The sequence below is a fragment of the Lutjanus erythropterus genome, chromosome 4, assembly GCF_056507025.1.
Source record: "Lutjanus erythropterus isolate fLutEry1 chromosome 4, fLutEry1.hap2, whole genome shotgun sequence".
NCBI lineage: Eukaryota > Metazoa > Chordata > Actinopteri > Lutjaniformes > Lutjanidae > Lutjanus > Lutjanus erythropterus.
The window spans coordinates 18,502,078-18,523,952 of NC_139320.1; the positions used below are offsets into that span (position 1 = coordinate 18,502,078).

The 21,875-nt window shown below is 39.9% G+C and overlaps 1 protein-coding gene across 11 annotated transcripts in view; it reads right to left on the reverse strand.

Annotated features, from left to right (window-relative positions):
• kirrel3b (kirre like nephrin family adhesion molecule 3b) overlaps positions 1-21,875 on the reverse strand; it is a 206,695-nt gene that overhangs the window by 27,371 nt on the left and 157,449 nt on the right. For all 11 annotated transcript variants that reach the window (XM_084717201.1, XM_084717199.1, XM_084717203.1 and 8 more), the window contains 2 exons: positions 19,271-19,421; positions 8,228-8,333 (listed from right to left, as the gene is read on the reverse strand). In XM_084717201.1, coding sequence (XP_084573327.1) covers positions 8,228-8,333; positions 19,271-19,421 — 257 coding nt within the window. The remainder of the gene's footprint in view (positions 1-8,227; positions 8,334-19,270; positions 19,422-21,875) is intronic.

Below are 21,875 nucleotides of genomic sequence, written 5' to 3' on the forward strand. Positions count from 1 at the left end.
ATTTTTTCAAAGGGAGAATATCTTATCCCCAAAGTATCAGCAGAGGAAGTCATGTGTAGGCTACATGCTGAAAGAAAGTGAAACCATTATGTTAATGGTGATAACTGTTGTTGCTTATAGCAGTGTGTCTCTGAATGTGAATATCATGATGAATGTTTCCACTGCTGTTTATATGACGATGGTGATAAAGATGTGGATGACGACGATGATATTAATTACACTGGTGACGGTGGTGGCAATCATGATGAGGACAATAATGACGATGATTAAGACGGTGACAACAGTGATAAGGATGATGAGAATGATGATGTTGATGACAACGATGATGACAACAATGAAAATGATGATGATGATCATGATATGAATTACACCGGTGATGAGTTTCAAAGTTCATTCTCGCTCTCACGGAAATAACAGTTGACAAAACAAACTCTCCTCAAGGTCTGTTTAGTAACTAGAGCAGTGTTCATTTTAGTTTGACTAAAACTCCATTTAGTCTGATTTGTTTTAGTTTCCGCCAAAGGCAAAGAGTTTGCATCTACAGCAGATTGAGTGAATGGTAAGGCTTTGCAGAATGCTGTGTGGGCAGGACCGGGCAGAGCGGACGGACAGACCCACCACTTGTCCACAGACAGCTGCTGAGCTCCAGGGAGCTTTGGAGGAGACAGCTGGGGGCAGAGCCGGAGCTTCTGTAGGAATAAACACCCCAAGTCATATTGGATTCTGCTCTGAGAGGAGAGGCGGAAAAAGAAGAAAGACTGGAGGCAAATAAGAGAAAGAAGAGGAGTCTGGAATTCAGTCACAGATCTTTTCCCCTGTCGTTCCTCCCTAACACTTTCTTGTCTTGTTTTTATTTGTTCTTTTGCAATTCTTTCAATAACTTTTATCATAGTGTTTGTCATCATAAATTAGTTTTAATTTAGTTATTGTCTTGTTTTCAAAACTATGAAAGAAATTATTAGTTAAATTCACACGTTGTGGAGCTTTTCGTCATATAACATGATCTTCTTCAGCAGATGGAGTTACTTTGCTTCTCAAGGAAATGTAGATTTTCAAACTTTCTGTTGCATTTTGATGATTTCTTGTTCATTTTGGCTTAAAAGATAACTTTCAAAGGTCATTCTCGCGCTTGGGAACAGCAGCTGACAAAAAGGTCCATTTGTTATGGAGCATTTTTATCACATCACAAAAAGTAAAAAGTGCTCAGAAAAACAGGAACTTTGTACATCTGGTGTTTCTATGACAGTTGCAAACTCCAGCAGCTTCACCTGCAGAACTACAAGGGCCTTTTGGAGAGTTTGGTCTGCCATGTGCTAGTGATGACTGTGACAATCATGACCATTATAATGACAACAACAATGATGCATGATTCTTTCCACCTACACTTTAGCAGCTCATAGTGTAGGAGTTGTAACATGGTAAGCACAGATGTTTGGGCAGCCGGCTGCTCCCGTGTGGACGTTGTGGCTGCCAGGTTTGGGAGCCCTTGACAGTGTTAGAGGGGGCAGAGACAGAATGCCGTCGTCCTCGGGGAGCATGGGAGCTCTGTTGGAGTGCTGGGCCTTGTCCAAGACTCATGTCTAAACATAGCTGGCCCAGGGTAACACAAACACCTGCATTCCCTTTGGGAGGTTAGAAGGGCCAGTGCAAGCTTACTCAATAGCTGACTCACTTTACACCGCTGTATCCTATTCAGGGATTTGATTCAGACAAAGGGTGTGAATCTGGTACGTTAGACTAGGAGTGTGTGTGTGTCTACGTGTGCAAGCACATGTGCGCGCATAGTGTGTGTTTCTGCGCATGCACAGGTCCGTAAGCTAACACTGTTATACAGATAAACAGGTCTGCAGTTAATGGAAGCAGAAGATGAAGGAGACGTGCAAGGGTGGGGGTGGGGGTTGTATTTGCTGAATGTGATTAAGGCAATAAAACAGTAACAATTAAATTAGGCAGGTATCTGTGCCATCAGCATCAAGACCCACAGTAAATCAGGCCCCACAGTTATTATCAGCATGGTTAAGCACAGCTCAGTGCAGTTCTGTTCCCCCTTGCATGCATATTGTAAGTGATGACTGTTGAATTCTCAGTGGAATATAAAATAAATATGCAGGTTTTAGTAATGGCATGCTGTGATTTTGACATGCACATAAACTACAGAGCTATTCTATGTTCTGCTAAGGACTTAAAGTAAATTCTACAGATATGTGCTTGTATGTATATATTATCTATTTGAAAACAAAGACAATCATGTGGACTACGCCATTAAATGCCAAAGTATTGGGAATAACATTGAAAAGTAAGGAATAACCACCTTTCACACATACTCTGAAACTTTTTATCTGACTTCTTGGTTATCTCTTACATTTTCTTAACTTCTCAGGGTTATGCAAAAGGTTTTATGGTTATTAAAGACTTTTTGTGTGTACTCCCAACTCTTCAGGGTAATTTCCATCCTGTCAGGGCAGCATTGATTTGTACGGTTGCTGCAAGGGTGCACATTTATCAATAATCTTGCAATTATGCTGTCAATTACTGAACCAAATACATTTTAGGTGTTGCACCCAGGCGCTCATGTCCTCGTAAATAAAGAAACACTATGAAGTATAGGGCTGCCCCCTGAAAGTCAAAGTTTTCAATCATCAGTCGTAGACACCTCAGTCGACTTTTTTTCCTTTGTCAGTCAGTGTGCATTACAGAAACAGGATAAAAGGCACAGGGATAACATTTCAAAGAGGAATTATAAATAAGGAGAATCATAAATATAGTTTTATACCAGCTGCAACACAAAAACCAACATGTGCTGGTATTAACTGATGAGGGAGAGTGAAATGAACAGTGGGTAAAGTTTCAGCTCTGGTTTTTTAGTTCCATCTTTGTACATAGAACAATGCAACAGTATGGCAGGTTGCAAACTTTACAAATCAAGGCTCAAAATCACCACAAAGGACAAAATACTAACAGTGACAGAAGCGGAGAAAAGTGATAGAAACACAGCTCAGGCGATGTGCTGGCAGCCACTTAACCCCATACATTTTGTTTAACCAGAAACAGCTGATTTATTGCTCTCACCAAACTAACCAGACTCTCTTTGCAAAACTGTAATCTGAACATCATCATCGTCAGATTTATTCAAACTCGACAGAAACAAAAACACACCAAAAATGTCTTGGTTTGTCTTCCCACTGCTCCAACAATCACCAGCTCTGATTTAGTTGAAATAAACCCTTGATTCATGGCGTGAAAGGGTGCAGAGTGCACAAGGCAGGTGACATGCTGTCAGCATTCTGGAGGGGAGAAGCTCTGCAGTGCACTGGGATTTTAAAACTAAACTATAGGAGGACACACACTTTTATTTTCTCTGACATATTTTAAGTATGCATGGCTGCGGCTAATGTGGGCATAAGAATGTGGCTGAGAAATAGTAGTCTTGTCCAAAAACAGACATTGCCATGTACAGTATCAATTACCTACCTCTAAGGTTCACAAAGGAAGAAGGTATGGTGATTGTAGTGCCAGTCAAAAACAAACAAACCATCCAGCAGTAGCAACAACAACAACAGTGAGAATGTAAGTGCATGGAGGATTGGGATGTTATTTGCTGCAGTGCCATGCAAAGGAGGGGGTTTTTGTTGTCGCTCTGTGCATGGTTGTATGTGCAGACGAGGGACCTGATTTGCTTTGTTTGTTATTCTTTCTCTTCTCTCTGGTGGGTTCTTGTTTGGATCAGAGAAAACCCTCTGTGTCTTCATCAGAGGGTGGTTGAGTGATTGTGATGTATGCCAGTTAGCCCTCCTACCATTATAAACAGTAATGAAGATGTTCCGACCCACTCGTCTTTCCCTCTCAGAGAGCGTTGATTCCCTGAGAGCAAACAGCAACACATGCCCATTACTCTTACTTCATTCACACTTTCAACACCACTTTTATCTTCTCTTCTAACCTCCGACAACACCTCCAGTCCTCTCTGATCCCCTGACTTTCTCCCCCTTTACTCTCCCCTTGAGCTGTGTTCTGGCAAAGGTTCAGGTATCTGTAGAAATATATCTTATTTCCATTTCCACGTTTAAAGTCAGATTTATTGAACTAGTCTGGCAATCATGAGGGGTTGTACGCAGCAGAAAGTACCATGCCTTTGACTAGTGTCCCCACTATCTTGGGTCTGTGTCTCAAGTGTCCATTGAATTGGAGGATGGCAAAGTGGCGCAGTGCATATTGGGAATGGATGGCTCTCTCGAGGATAGAAAAGAGGCCATCCGTCTAAGAACTACTCTGTCCTTGTGCCGTATCTGATCTGGGGTAGACAGAGTGTATTAGCACTGAAAAATGGCCCCACACTGCTTGACCAGCTTCCTGCTCTCCTCTGTGATATTGCTCTCTAGAGGGGAAATTTGTGGGGGGCTCTCCCTAGTCAAAGTCTCTCAGGCAAGCATTATGAGGCCCAAAAATCCCCCGTCTACCATGTCCTGAACGCTAATGGTGCACGGGACTCCTGAAGCGCTTGTATAAATTGCAGATAAATCTAAATGGGAGACTATGAAACTGTAGAACTGGTGCAGAGAATAACCTTGAAATATCAAAAATTATTAGTCTGCGTGGATATTATTTAATCTTACAGCGGATTGTGTCAGTGACTGAGAGCCAGACAGGCGAGAGAAACTGAGAAAGGAGAGAAAAGGGAAAGAAATAAATTACATAAAGGGAAAGTTCAACCTCCAACCTTTTTTCATCCTGTAGTTTGTCAAACTAAAAGAAAAAGTCATCTCAGCAACCATTGCATCTTAGCTCCTGATACCCTGGGGAGAAGTCTGATTCGAGCATTGATCCAGTCTCATAACAATAGAGGTGAAATCCCTTTGCAGGTGCAGTAGACGTCCTGTCTATGCTGTGCACCTACACAATCAAATACAAACCTTGTTTTCCACAATATCACTGCCCTCCCTCCTCCTTTTCTTTTTCAAAAGGGCAGAATCCATCAAAAAGGCAACATCTCTGTTTTGCCACCTGTGAGTGTGTTGTACATCCATTTCATTTCCCAGTACCATTACAAGATTCAGAGCCGGCCAATTCCCTTTGCTATCGATTTCATTCCATTTATTTTTTGCCGGGTTTTTAAAACCTCCCACACAGAAAACCATTTCTTGACAAATCACTTCAGTATTACTTCTAGATGGCCATATGAAGATTTTATGACAATAATTACTGTGTTGTAGTTTCATCAGAATTACCGATGTCGTAATAAAAAAAAATTCTGAATTCATTCTAATAAGTCTAACTGTGAATGTGCCTATCAATAAGGCTTAATAAACAGAGGAAATGGGTGAGAGGAACGTAGAATTACATACTGTCGAAAAACAGTAGTACTTTAAGTTTAGCAAAATGAGACAAACAGTGAGATGCTGGTAAGTATTTCACAAAGAGGTCTATTTTGTCTATCGATTTGTTTATTTTGTTGTCCTTTTCTTTTCCTTTTTTTTCCTTTTTTTCAAACTTGATTTGACATGTACCAGGTTATGTTTCATCTACAGCAGCGCTTTCAGTGGAGATGTGAAATAGGACTGCTTTGTGTATTTGAGTCAACCATTATTAGATCATTTGCAGAGCAATTATTTGAATACAAGCACAATTTCCAGGAACTCATTTACATGATAATGATTTAAATGTGGCAAAATTCAACATTATATTGAATATTGGGCCAGTGCAGGTAGTAGTGAACTATTTATTCAGTAAGGTGGGATGCGGTGGTGGATGGGTGTGTACACTTTCATGTGGGAAAACACAAAGTTTACCATAAGTAGAATCTTTTATTAATCTTAAGCACAAATATTGTAAAAAGAAATGGTTTTAAATGTCAGCATTTCAGAAAAGACACAATTACAAAAAGAAAAACCTCTGTTATTGAATATCATTTGTTGACTAACTGTAAGTAAAGATTCTGTCGGGTTAGCTGAAGCATGAAATGGAGAGCCATCTAAACATGCATTGCTGTAATCTATGATAACTGCAAATGTGTTTTATCTGTACAACTGCTTTTAAAAAGCACTGAAATTCCTTGATGTGTTCTATATTTTTTGCTGCTGCAATCTTAAGTTGAACTGAACTGACTTTTCAATAACCTTCACATAACAGCCAAACTGAAAACATCTTCTCGGAGCTGTTAGAAACTTGTATTGAAAGCTGAACAAAGACTGGATGGGGCTCACCTACATTATGAAGCGTAATCTCATTCCTTTCCTATTGCTGCACCACACCACCGAAGAACCTTCACATTCTTGTTCTAAAACGACTGTATCTTGGTGGTGATTTCCCAAACATGTAATTTCTCCACTCCGTGGTCGGCGAACTTTAGAAAAGGCAATAATGGTTCTAATCAGACTTTGGTCTCTCTGTCCCCCACCACTCACAAATGTCCCTCAAACCACTTCACAGACGGTATGATGTGTGATAAGCTGGGCCCACGTTATTTCCAAGAGCACTTTTTTATTTTATTTTTTTGGTTCATCTTAGGGGAGACGTGTAATTTAAACTTTTTATCAGATTTAACTATCTTTTGCCTCATGTTTTATTGTTACTGCATATTTTAATCTTCCTCAGAGTGAGTCTTGGCATCTTGGTCATGTGCCCTTTTTGTCTGCTGTGTTTCCATCCCTCCTCATAATGGAGCATAATGTTTTCTTGTAAACATTTAAATGCACAATATGTATGTTCTGCTGCTGGGGTTCACACTAAAGCAATAACAAATGATGTAATTTGATGATCTGAAGACATGACAGGAAAGAAAGACAGTTGGGTCGACAACATGCAGCAAAGGGCCACATGTGGTAGCCTTAAATTTAAGCACAGTAAAGACTTCCTTTGGCCAAGCAGCTAGCTTTCTGTTTAGTCTTCTGCAAACTTGAAAAGGGACAAAATGTTTTAACCATGTAGTTCTTCTGGACTTTCCAAACGTAATCAGACTAAATGGATCATATCCTAATATTGAAATGAATCATCACTGTTTTACAGCCGCTTCATTCACAGTGGAAGCTTATGGTAAGGTGACATTATCATTACAAAGCCTGACGCTGTTCCTTGGGGCTTGATTTTGTCACAGCTAGCAAAGAATAGCTAGCACAAAACACACTGTTACACCGGTATAGTATATTATTTGCAGAATATACGGAATGTGGATTTAATGCAAAGACAGAAATGTTAAATATTAGCCCACAGACTAAACCTACTACAAGGAACTTTCACATTTTGTTCATTTTGGAGGCACCTGTGGACAAACGTGGTAGTGTCTCCACTGTGATAATAAGATGAAAATATAACATACAAAATAAAATTATCTACATTAAAATCTCCTCCTGCTTCTTTTTATGATGTAACACTCACTGTAATTGCAAAATGTAAACAAAGGCTTGTTTCATCTGATTTCAGGGAGAATCCGACCCGGTGGCAGGTGTGATTAACAGCTATATAGAAATAGCTGATTTTCACGCTGACAGACTTTTTTCCATATGTAGGTAAAATAGAGTTAATAGACTTAATCAAGACTGCATGATAACCAGTTAAACCAGATATGTAGAACTGCATGAGCTTAAACTCAAGCTTACAGTAAGCAGGCTATATTCAACTAGTACTGCACAGCACACACATAAAAATACAAGCAGAGCCCTGGGGGGAACAACCCCCCCCCCCACACACACTATATAGTGTGGAGCACAACCTAATCTCAGAAAAACTGTAATCTTGACAGCTTCATCAGGTGTCACGCACATTACGTTTTCAGCTTTCCTCCAACACACTGATGGACATTTAATGTTCAAGGGAGATGATGTGACCACAAAGCAAACAGCCATGCAACAAAACACCGTATTGCTTTGCTGCAACCCAGTGGAACATGACAAGGTTTCCCAAATGATTCTTCTGCGGTATATTTTCATTAAATTTTTCAGCATGACAGTCTTGCATTGTTTTTTCTGCTCTTCATTCCAAAGTGTGGGCAGATCTAATGGTGTCATGGCATCATAAGAAAGTGTCTGACAATGATTAATACCATCAATAATAAAGTGTTAAATTGACTTAATTCAAACATGTATCATCCACCAGCAATATTGATTAGATAATACCTCATTTAAAGGTTACTTTGCCAGGTTTTCTGTCTGTTTTAAATTGCAGGATCACTCATGTTTTGTGTATTCATGACTTGTGCATGTGCTCTAAAAACACTTGTTTCGTATCATCTTACCTGTACAGCGTGACAGGAGGGTTGGCCTTTGCAGAGCAGTGGAATTTCACAAGGTTACCCTCGAGAACAGGCTGAGGCTCCACTGAGAGATTGACAAGTGGGAGATCTAAAAAAGCGCAGAGACACAAAGACAACCAATTACAGAGCTGGCAGACTCATCAAACATCCTGTTGTGAACTGTAAGCCTGAGACAAACACTATGCTGTTGACATTTTCTGTGGCAGAATAGGAAAGAAAATATGGCACATTTTCTTGCAGAGAAGACATAACAGGCTCCTTATAAATAGTTTAGAAAACATGCAACCTCCCCCCCCCAAAAAAAAATCAGACAAAAAAACAACAACAGCCAAATACACCGACATGCAAAATAAAATTCAGGGACCTACATTTTCCAAATTTTTATTTTTTTTTTCTTGTGACCCAAAACTGATTTGGCAGTCTTTTATGTAGCTGTACCACACAAACAGTACCGCAGGTAAATATGCTCCACTTAAAACCACAAGGTAAAAGCCTTTTTATTCGAATTATCTGACAATACACTGTGGCAACAGTTTTGATGACTCTCACAGTTTGTGGTAGCATTTTCTGCCCAATAATAGGCAATTACTCTTGAATAATTTGATGCCCTATTTGTTATCTTCTTACCACCCACCTGGAGTCTGGGCCAAGTTGCTGTCGTGTGTTTCACAGGTGTGGGAGAGAACATGCTATTTTTACTTTCATATATTCATTAGCAACGTTATAGTAACAAATCAAAGGAAAAGTTGACTTGATAATGAGTTTCAGTAAATGGCAATTTGAAAACAGTAAGAAGTCCATAGTGCAACCCACTGCAATTAAAACAATGAATAACCTCAGTGATACACTACAATTAAAACAGTTCTATAACAAGCATACAGATTATGCAAATTCAATAAACAACTTAATTTATCCTAATTGACAAAGGTGGGATTCTTTTTGAAGATACGTGTTAATTTCCATATCAATCCCGTCCCATGTGAAACAAACAGCTATTTACCACGCAGGCTCAGACAATGAATTTCAAGTAGGTGAAGCTTTGTCAGGGCTTCTGCAAAGAGACTGGCTACATTATGTCGAGAGCTTCAAATGCAGCAAGGGAAAACTGATCAAACTGACCCACACCGCGGCCGACCAGCACTTGTTTAAGCGTATTTCTAATGTTAATGGACAATCGTGGATGGAGTGCTCACTATTAGAACAATACTCTCATTATGAGTGAAGAAAACCAAATGATGTCCAACACACTGTGTTTAATGGGAACATGTTTTACTTTTCTCGCTTCAACTTTCTAAATTTTTGTGTATGACTGACTAATATGAGTGTCTCATGCTCTGTTTATCAGAATACTTTCTGTTAGTACAATTTCATCTGTATGGTTAAATGTGAATTGGGTATTTCCATGCACAATATGTTTTAGTTCTAACAATAACAGTAAGATTTTGAGAAATTGCAGATGTTGTGAAGTAGCATGGGATCATGGGAGTTGTTGTCTTTGTTGTTAAACAACCACCAACTCATCAAATATTGACATTTTGTCACAGCCTCTCAGTGACTTCTTTGGATGTACACGGGAACTGTTAGCCGCTGAAAGAGACGCGCCTGTCCTTCAAGTGGTTTCAATGTAAACCCGTCCTCAGTGGTCTTCGACATAGTTGGCGGCTTAAACAAATGCAGGACTTTGACTTAAGGGACTAGAGTTTGTGCCCCATGTGAAAAGCAAACGATTATTGAAAGTTTTAAGGTACATAACGTTGCATGAGTCAACATAACCTAATGTAATGTATGCTAATGCTTTCTGGCAGCATCTCATTTCCCTTTCTCGCCCTGTAACATATCGTGTGTTCCCCAGAAGTTGTAGCATCTAGCAGCTAACGGGAAATACATTGTTACATTGGATTTCTCTGGGTTTGACCATTGTTGGACAAATGTGGGATAATGTAAATACAAAAGTCAACAAAATATATAACATTGATATAGTGTTTGATTGATAAGATGACATTGATAAGACATTTCAATGCAAAAAAGTTACATTTTACAGCTTTAACACCAGGAAATACTATTAATAAAAAAAACACTTTTCATACTTATGTGCCATAAGCTGCCATAGCTGTGTGCCATTTGTGGTAATGGTTGCACACTGGTAAGGCATCACGGACAGTAGATTAGTCACAGGGGGGAAAAGCTGGTTCTGGGTGTGATGTTTTGCGCAGCCATCTGTTTCAAAGGTGTACTTAGTGTATCTGCTGTGTGTTCAATAATACTAATGTACTAACCAGGGACTGTGTTTGGATGTGGATGAAGAGCAGTGGTGGGCATGGAGATCCACACAGAATTAAGGAAGCACACAAACACTGCTGTAATGAAGCCAAACAACACTGTGTATAGTTATGGAGTGTGACTCTGTGTGCGAATGTGTGTGTGTGGGCACGAAGTGTAGGAAAACTGCTTTTTACCCTGTGGCTGTGCAGATGCTCTGGGCTGGCTCAGCTGCCACAAAACCCCAGAGAGGGGGGTGGTCCAGGTGCCATATTCCTCCCTGCTCACACACCATATTCCCCATCAGCAGACTTATTTCCCTCCTAGACAGTTGCCCCCCCCCCACCAACCACTCCACCACCTTCAAATCCATGAGCTCCACCTGTGCCAGTTCTCCCCAGGCCAGTAAAGAAAGCAACAACATTGTGGACCCTGGAAAACTGAAGGCCCCAGTGAAATAGTGAGTCTCTCCAGGTACTGAGCAGACAGCTGTGTGTGTCTGTGTATTTGCATGTGTGGGCACATGTTAAAGGCAGGTAAGTGTGCATATGAAAGGGCATGTGGGTGCGTGTCGTAATGAAACAGGAAACCTATCCATGCCTTGAGCAGCAGTGATAACTGCCCAGTAGGTGTTTTTTACCATTGCAAGTGGTTAATTGCGGGGACAAAAATGTGGGCACAGGGAACCTCAGGGGCAGAATGACAGATGTGGCAACAGCGAAAGTGGTAATAAAATCCAGCAAGAAGCAGGAGAGTAAAGGGAGAGGCAGACATAAGAAGGAAGCAGGGGAGATTTGGAGGTCTGTGTAGAAGCTAATTGTAGAAGCTGATTCACAAGCCTTTTTTCCTAAAAGTGTTTCTATAATGTTACTTTTCAGTCATGCCAACCTTTTTCTCTGGTCTTGCCGCCAAAAGACTTCTAAGGACAAAAATGCTCATTACTGTCAATCTGGCTACTAATTAATGTTGATTGAGGACTAAAAACTGACCCTCCCTTAAAAAAGACCTCAATCCCTCTCAGCAAGCGGTAATGTCAAGATAACTTTACATCTTTATCTAAGTCAGAGAAGGTTTTTTTGTATAGTTCCTAGTGGTGGCAAAAGTATACCCATTATTTACTCAAGTAGAAGTACAGATACTTGTGTAAAACTTGTGTCTTTTGCATTTTTTTTGTCTTGTTAAGCTGTTTCCCATTTTTACACCTTGTTGTGCCTTATATGCACGGGTAGATACAACAAGGAATTGTCTTTTCTATGTGTAAGTGTCCCATCCATTGAAGTTGAAAACTTGATTTTGGGGAGGCAGAGCACAATGAGGCAAAAATAAAAATAATCAAAAATCCCCCTCAAATGTTTCAGAGTAATGTAACAAACCTGTTCTGAAAATATAAGGAGTAGAAAGTACAGATATTTGTGTCAAAATGTTGGGAGCAAAAGCAAAACGTTTGCCAGGAAAATAAATACTCAAGTAAAGTACAGATACCTGAAAACTGATGCTGCAGTAACAAAGTATTAGCACTTTGTTTCTTCCCACTTCTGATAGTTCCATCTCGCTTAAGAACCACAAGCAAAGACAGTCATGGGGGCAGCAGCTATCAAACATCTTCCAGCAAAGGCCTGTGCTTTGAATCTGTCATGTGTTTAACCTTTGAACCTTCAGATAACAGACATCTACCTAATAACGGAGTCCATTTGTCACTTTGATGTATAAATGCATGAGGTGCTGAAGGAATGCATTTGAGGCATCATGCGACGGCACATCAATATGCAAGATTGTTAATTCCTCAGATTTGTCAAGAGAGTAGTAGCGAGAGATGGAGGAGGAGGAGGGATGGACAGATAGAGGAGGGATAGCAGGACTGATCAGAACTCCAGTGAAAACAACAGGATGAATGAGGGGGACAGTGTTATAGTTGGCCGACAGCTTTTGATCAGTTAGTTCAAAGTGGAGACCAGATGGTGTTTTTGGAACAATCTTCCAACTTCTCTCTGTTTTCCGGGAGACAGTGCCAACACAAATTGTTTTTCCCCTTTTCTTAAAGCTCAATTTCCAATCTCTCCGGGTCACTGTAGACAGCTGTTCTCCAGTAGGACCAGCCTCAAACTCCAGGAGTGATGGCTGCCTCTGAAGGATGGGAAAGCTGTTTCTGGGCCATCCGCTTGTGGCTTATAGCCTTAGCAATATGGACACATTTTCATACGGCTGGCTGAGTGGAATACTTGAGGGAAGAACAGACTGACTGTGAACCTGAGGTCCAGCATATTGATTATGAGATATTCAACCATGGAACAGAAATTAATTTACTTTGTTTAATGAAGGCAGATGTTCTGCTTTACATACAGCTGCTTACACAAGGAGTGCTACATTCCTTGTAGCACATATGTAAGTGTCTAAATATGTGTATGAGCATTTAAGTTTTGCTACACTCCATAATGGATTCTTCAGCGTGCCCCCATAGGAGAATCCTTTTTGGTTCCTGGAAGAGCCTTATAGCACCCTTTCAGAAAGTAGGAGAAAGGAATAACAATAATTTTAAGAGTATACTAATCAAAAAATGCAGCATCAAGGCATTTGAAGTGTGATATTTGTAAATCATGTCTTCACACAGCCCAACATACAAGATCCCATGAATAAATGTATTATTGCAGCATCATTCGAGCTTAATTTAATGTACAGAAACTCTGATCATTTTATTGCCCCTATATCCCTACACTGTTTCCCTTCTCACTTTCAAATTCTGTCATCTGCCTTCAGATGAATTTGCCATTATCTGCTTGATTAAGCAGGGAGAGCATGTAGCTGCTACCAAAAACAAATCCTCCCCAATTGCACATCTGCATGTTCTTTATTAATTAGTCTCAACAAATGGCATTCATTTTCCTCCCACATGGCTCAGCTTGTTTGCAATGCAAACACACAGAGAACCTTGGCTTTGCTCGTCCCTAGCGCATTCATTTCAGACTACGTGTTTGAAAGTGTGCATTTCTATGTGGGGCAATGCTCTGCAGATATCCAGCTGGACTAGAAAATATTTGAGGAATATTTTAAGTTGTGTGATGAGGGGGATTCAGCGGGACATGAAACTGTGGCATCAGAATCACATTCCACTGCAGTGGTTTTATGCAGGGGGGGTAAGGGAGTCTACTGATTAAAGTCCAAAGGGCATAATGCAAGTTAAGTCATGCTGCTGGGGAAAACAGCATCAGGGGGTAGCCACCCCTCTGCTATCAAATAATTACAGTCTGCTAATGGACTGGTATGGACAACTGAAGTCAGCAGTCTATCCAGGGTTCTGAATCACCTCTGTTGGCTCTAAATCCCTCTCATTTTGGCGACATTGCCAGTACATACTGTATTTAGATGCTAATTTGTCTAACCCTAGGTCAGATAACTCTGTATGAACTTCTGTGGGAATAAAAATGCTGAGGTGGATGTAAATCATGAGCATTAGAGTGACGATAAAAGAAAATATCGTTGTGAAATGCATTGGATTTTAGGCTGGTTTAAGCTGTAGAGCAATGTGCCAGGTTGTGTTTAGATTACTCTCATTTGGATTGCTTTAAGGATGGAGCAGAGAGGGAAAAGGGCAACTAAGCTTAGAGGTGACCAGAATACGAAATGTTGAGAGGGGCAGACAGACCGAGAAGATTTTAATTACTTTTGTGCCATTAATATTATCTCCCTAACATGGTCAATTAGATAACTCCAGGCAGAAAAATAAATGAGACTTTTTATTCTAAATATTAAGGCTTGCACACAAAAAGACACGAAATAGGAAATAGCAGCATTTATTTCACAGAGTGTAAACGCCCAGTGGGCATTATGCAGTTTCAGGGAATACACTTCCATTCGAAGAAATCTGCTTATTTACTGTCTTACTGAGAGTTAGATGAAAGCATCAATATCAATTTAATCTCTGTGCCTGCAATACAGAGTGTCGGAGAAATATTTAAAATGCATTAACCCTGTATTCAATAGCTATCAACTCATAATTTCTGATTTCTAGTTAGAAAAGTGAAATAAAATGCTGCTTGAAGTTGAAGCTCATAGGACAGTCAACACACATGTTGCGTTCACAAGACTGAATGCTTTGAAATCACTTCTAAGTAGGATTTTTAGCAAAGCAAATTGAGAGTAGTTGGGTCGCACTTTCCACTTTTGACTTCATACTTCTGGCCAAAAACTTCTACCCAAAGATCAAAGGGCCTTTTAGGCCAGCAAATTATAATGTAACTAAGCCAGATCTTGGAAGGACAGAAGTGGTTGTAGTGTGCAGTCTACTCCCAGTGACTTACTGTATCCGGCCCTCACCAGGGTCCCACTTAGACTAATAGCAACCGTTCACCAGAGGCTTCCATTAATCCCTCCATCTTTATTATGGGTTACTGGAGGACATTGCAGCACCATTTGTAAAACATGGGTGTGCATCACATGCAAAGGAACTTGAAATGGAATTAATTATTTGCACAAAACACGGCAGCAAATTAAGTTTGGAGACTGCAAACACTTTGTCTCAGTATTTCCCTCCAAGCATGTAGGAGAACCTATGGTGACCGCAAAACTTGCATAAAATGTATAAGGCCATATCAAGAGCCATTGATTGGATTGTCCATTCCTAGCTATTGTAGAAACATAGCGGTGTGACATGGCGCCGTCCAAGCTTGAGGACCCACCCCTTTTATGAATATAAATGGGTCATTCTAAGGTAATGAAACCTTTACCTTTAAATCGTACATAGTGGACCTTTAATAAGCCTTTGTGTGGAGAATTTAATCATAGAGTTCTGGCAAAAATATATATATTAGACCAAGATAACACTGATGATCATGATTTCATCAGTATTTTTTTCTCCAAAAAATGTAATCTCCTATCAAAACAACCATTTTAAAGTTGTAAGTTAATTCATAAATTTACATTACGCTTAACAATCTAAATTTTGTCTCTAGCTCTGACAAATGGCCAATAAATTTGACTGCTCCTCTTATGTGTATGGCACTTATTAACTGTATTGTGTGAGTGACACAATGCGAAAAGTGATAAATTTGTACGGGTTTGGACTTTTACTATTCCTAATGATATTTTATTATCATCTGCAGTACCAATTATGAAATCACATTATCAGTGGCATGCTTATCTTGAGTAAGGAATACAGATGCACAGAAGGCAACACATAGTTATGCACAACCTTGGACGATACACATACAGCGCAGTACAAAGCATATATGTGCACAGCAACAGAACATGTCATTCCTATGCAGCACTACATCTCTCCAGTTGCTTTGATGAAAGGGCTTCTGTTATTACATGAATTACGACTAAGCTGCAGCATCATTCACGGCCGAAAGCTTAAAACGTTTCCTATTACGGTGTATGAGAGCACCCTTATTTTGAATGATGAATATGTGAACTTGAATGGCACCAGTCCAAATTTACCAAAAAGATGTCAGTTTGATAGAAGCTAGCAGGAAATTTAGCAATGTTTGAAGATATTCAGACTTTACAAGGCCCAGTTCATGGTGAACCTCAGACTGTGCTGCCTGGGCTGCTGGCTACATATTTCTTCAAGAAGTATTTAACACTGCCAGCTATTATGAACCAGTATTGTTAAATCCTGACATATGACTGGTTCTTGCTGTAGAATAAAGGGACACCCAAGCACAATGGCAAAGAAGAGATGGTCAAGTGTTACATTTATTTCACAAGCTGACACAGAGTGCCTGAAGGAACCATTGCTTTGATAGGTAGGGTGATGGTTTTCACCTTCTCTAAGAAAGGCTCACTAAGAGAGTATTATAGTGGGCAGAAAAAAATAGAGGTACAGTCCTGTTTCTCCTGCTCCAAAAAGAGGCAATACTAGCTCTTCTGCCTGGCCTCGCTTTATTGCATTGCAATGGTCTTTGACTCTATTTTTTGGTATTGTATTATCATCATGAATACAGGAGTAAATAATAAATGAACACAGACATTTTTATATTGTACACCAACAACAGATCAGTTTTTAATAAACTATATTTTGTGAGAAACCAGTTATGACAGAACAAGGTCAATATTTTTCGTGTGTCTGGACAACATAATTGAGCTTTTTTTCTGAATGTGATTATTAACAGGAATGAAGAAATTTAATTAACGAATAAAAATCAAGTCTTCCATGTGAACTGTGAGGTACAAAATGATCATTACATTGGCTGTGGAGTCATCAGGTAATGGAATATTTGGCTGGGGAAGATTTGAGGAAAGCTTGTGTTGTCTTGTGTATGTGTCACATTTATCGAAACTTTTGTTGGCAATTTAAGGACAATTTTCTGACAGTATACTTAAAATGATCAAATCATCTGTTTTGGTTCAGCCTGGCCTTCAGATCCTTTAAAGTAGAAATTAAATGAAAAATGCCTAACTAACCCTTTTAGATTACATCTCCAGTCATACTATGTACTTTTTTAACCATTTATGCCAAACGAAACACAAAAAAAATCTAATTCTTTGAATTTAAATATAAAATACATGTTTTCCTGTAAGTCTCCAGGACTAGCAGAGAATATAGCACCAAGCTCATTTAAAGATGGAAAGAGAGCTTTACTTGTTGCTAAAGTAGCCAGTTGACTGCTAACTGTTATCTCGATTAGCCGTGCAGCTAAGTTAGCTGAGTCAGCCCCGGTGGGCCAGGAGCCAAATCTTACAAGAAACCACCTGTACTTTATTCCCTATTGAAAGCCTTCTTTTACAGTTTCGGCAGTTGTGTCCGGTCCCAGTCTGGCCGTGTACACTGGAGGAACTCAGTCTGGGAAGCTGCATAGCTCCCCCAGCCACACATCCAGTGCTACTGGCTATTTTAAACACCGATCAATATCCATGACAGGTCTCTCCTTATAGGTGACTGTCTTTATAGGAAACATGTAAATATGCAGAGGCAAATAGCACTCACTCTTCATTGGCTGCATCTTTTCGAGGATGCAGCCCCTGAAGTAGGACATGAATTTGTGTGCTGCCCCCTCTGTTTCACAACAGCAGCTTCCCATCAATAGTTACATAGGTGTCGGCCCTTAAGGGGGTGGAGGTCAAGTTTCATCTGCTCCAATTCCCTTGCCAGTGTCCCATCATTTATTCATCCAGCACCTGTTTATATTGTTCCAGAAAGACTGGGTGCTACTCTCTTGTCACCTTGTCTGCAGCACACGGTGCATTCATATTTAAATGGTTTCCAGATATCCAACCTGCAATTCATTAAATGCAACTGTAATCTGAATAAGCACATATATTCAATGTTTACTGTATGTGTCTGTTGAAGACTTTACAGTTCAGTGTTTTGCTCAAAGCGCAGGTATGGTGTGTATCTGTACCAAAGCTTATATTTTATTTCTTAAAACACGAAGTATTTCAGATGCTTTAGCTGAGCCAAGAACCCTGTAATCAAATTAGGCAGCATTGAAATTAAGCAAATTGATACCCAACATGAATGAATCAAAGTTCAATTACAGCATGTTTCATTTCAGGAGCAGCTTAATTTGGAAGTGGATCTTAGCACAAACTCCAGAGGCTCTGCTGAACTGTGCTGAACACTTTACCTGTCAAGTCTGAGGAAAGGGCAGGGGAGCGAGAGAGAAGGTGGGAGCGAGATAGGCAAACGAGAGGCTAAGCCTTCTGGGAGACAATTTGAATCTCGACAATTAGTCTCTGCTGTCGCTCAGTTTGATCTCACACTGTGAAAAATGTTGTCAGGAGCTTTAATTGTGTAAAGAGCACATTTTGGAATGCTAATTAGAAATGCGCTGCGCTCATTTTTCAGGGTTAAATCATACATTCAGAGGCGAGGATGATTCTACGATGGTGAGCATTTATCACAGACGCATCATTATACATCATGACAAATCAGTTTACACGTGGGCAGACTTTCCTCTCCGACTGCATGACAAAAAATGACGAGGACAAACTGCAAGGGTTGCAAACACTAACAACTGTTAATCATTTTTACTCCTGCGCTTGAGTTGGCCTGATCGTGCTGTGCCTGCTCTCGCCATACTTGCCTCTTGTGGTGAACATAATGAAAAGAATGGAGCCGTCAGTCATATTGGCTCTCTAAATAGCATTTTCTGCTTTATTAGTCATACTTAATGGTGTTGAAGGGGCTGTGAGTGATGCAAAATCCCTTTGTTCAAAGCCCTTCTCTTACTGTGAATGGTTCTTGATCGAAAAAAGATTCCCTGACAATTGAGGCTGAATGTGTTTTACACGCTGGGCTTACTTTGCCTATTTGAGAGGGGAATTGTGCATGCTCTCATCAAAAAGATTGATGGCATGAGCAAGGAAATAAAAGAGGTGGAGACAGTATGCGTATAATGCCACAGCAGGCAGGTACTTGGACCAAAAAAGACAATCCCATTCATTTCAGATGGACAGCTCCTTTGATATTTCATCATAGCCAACAAAAAAAAAGTGATGCATCATCAATCCATCCACCCACCTACATGGTATGAAAGCAAAGTGGAAACCAATTATAAATATCCATCAGAGCCTAAAATGAATCCTAGATGTTTACAGAGTGTTAGTCACGTATGCCTGTCTGACAGTTTCACGCCTCTACATGTGAGAAATACCTCAAATACCGAGAAGTGCATGTCAAACGTAGACTTTTTTTCCCCATCTTTACAGATTGCTAAGCAAAAGATGTCAAAAAAACAATAACTTTAAAAAAATGAAAGAATAAGATGGACGAGAAAGACACCGAAAGCAATAAAAATAGACACATAGAGGGAGAAGTGATAAGCTTACGCTGGATGTCAATCGTGACACTGGTCTCCTTGCCGTTGGGGACTGCCTTGTTGGAGGCCTTGCAGATGATCTGCTGACCTGTCTCGATGTTGGACGGCGATAGGTAGAGCGTGCTCACAGTGCTTTCTCTCCTGCCATCCCGGAGCAAGGTCTGCAAAGAGTGTAAAAGTAAAGTTGAGTGAAGTTGACAATAACAGTGCAGCCAGTTGTGTGGATGAAATGTTTCAGGCCTCTAAATCTATGCCAAGTTGGCTGGATTGTTCAGCACTGCCTGGGTCCAGACCTTTGAATCCACCCACTCCACTGGGGTATTATTTCTCTGGTCTGGCAATGTGGCATGTTTCTCGCATAAATTAGAACTACCACCTTGCAGTTGTATCCCTCCATTAACTGGACAAGTTGCCATTTAACATTGATGTTTGTCCAGATGGTGGAATAATTGAATAAAAGGTATTAAATGCAATTGTATCACTATGTTAATGTGTGATTCTAGTGAATAATAATTAGTAATAATTAATTATTAATAATTCCAATGAGAAACATGCTGGATATTTTGGACATAAAATTTCATAATTTCTTAATTTTATCCTATTAGACATTTGTGTGGAATTTTATCTTAACCAGCGTATCAATTCTTGAGTTACGGCTAAAAATGACCTTTGACATCCAAGTGGACATTTGTACCAAATTTGAAGAAATTCCCTCCAAGCCTTCCTGAGATATTGCATTCACAAATGGAACAGACATGAGGTCACAGTGATCTTGAGCTTTGAACTTTAACCCCGAAAAGAACAGGATGTATGAACAACCCCAAAACATAATATTTCTGGCTACAGCTGTCACCAGTCTAGAGGCAAAAAAAAAAAGCTCTTGTCAAGGGTTGTAAAGTAGCAGAGCTAGCTAATTAGCAGCTATGAGCTAACCTCAATCATCTGATCATGTTTGTTACTTTACCTGTGGCTTCCAGCTCTGCAGCTCTGCCATACAACAGGTTATCTACATAGTTTATGGCTTACTAAATTAACGCAACCACCCCTCACACGCTCACTTGGTTAGAGTGGAGGCAATGGCAGACTGAATATGGAAATGGATTGGAACACGTTTACAGTTCAGTCTGATATCAGGCAAGGATCACCATGCTGGAACCTTGGATTTTGCGTTTTGCAATCAATAAAGAGAATCTCCAACTATTTGGATTCCTGGTGGTGAATATTGCACACCCAAAGTTTAGAGTCAAATACATATTGGATTGTATCTTCAATAGCTCAACCTCAAGTTGGGATTCTAAAGTGTTTTAAATGAGATACAAACAGAGAAGAAAGATGGAACAAACAGTTCTGCAGACAAGCTTTGATGGAGAAGGTGTAAATTTGTGAAAAAGAATTCATGAATGCACACATCTTGTCCCTTGGGGAACCAGAGGCAAACCATCAGAACACTCTCGCCTATAGTTTTACTGCAAAGCAGATTGATATAAAAAAAATAAAAAAGTAGAAATATGTTTTTTGAGCCTTTTTTGTGTGTCTGGAGAGCTGCGCTCTAGTGCATGGCTTGTCATACTCCACAAAGGAAATCAATCTTCTTTTCAGCGCTCATCCTCTGAGCCCTACATTGTGGAAGCCATCTGGAATCGGTTGGTAGCGCTCAGTAGCTCTCACTCTCCCTAAAACGCTCAGGGGAGGGCTCTGGGAGTCTATGTTAACCAATGCGGGGCAGAACAAAGTCACTGACTAGAACAAATTGCGTGGGCAACAGGGCACAGTGTGGTCAACCACAAAGTCAAGATGCATTTCCCTGCCATCTCTCCTGGCTCACTGTTGCTTTGTGTTTTTGAAGAAAATAAGATCCTGCTATAGTGAAGCACATCAAACATTTTCTTAACATAGAAACAGAAGTACGATGTTGACCAGAGGGAGCTCACAGCAGACTTGCTTTACTGCACCGCTTCCTTTGGATTAGCCTCACAAACGTATGGATTGCTTCACGGATATTTCATACAGCAAGGAAAAACATTCATGTCACACCTCAACATCTGTATGCAATTTTAGCCAACAGTTCTCCAGATGTCGTGGCTTTTTACTTCTATACAACAGGTTTAAATATAAAGCAAAAGTAAAAGGAAGGCACAAAGGGCAAGTTGAGTTCTAATGACTGAAATTTAGCAAGGTACTTAATTGTATGTTAAAGTCTCCTAAGAAATATATGCATTCATATACATATACATATATGTCAAAGTACAAACCAGTGGTAATTATCTCCTCAATTCTCTACTTTAAAGCAAAGGTTTCTTTTGTAATAAAACTGTAGTCTTAGTATGTGGTCTCCTTCTCGTTGAACATACCATATTCTGAATAATATAATTAAAATGTCATCGAACTTGCCAGATTAGACAGCAAGACATTTCAATAGAAATCTTTTTATCTAACCACTTTATAGTTCAAGTACCTCAAGGTACCTCTTAAGTTGCATTAGAACGTCTGTAGTGTTGGACTGAACAAAAAACACTTTTCCTTCTGTGTATTCATAAGCAATTTGAAAGTATGAGGATATTAAAGATGCCATACATGTTTCATTGAGGTCCATTTGTATGTGGAGAACCATGCGA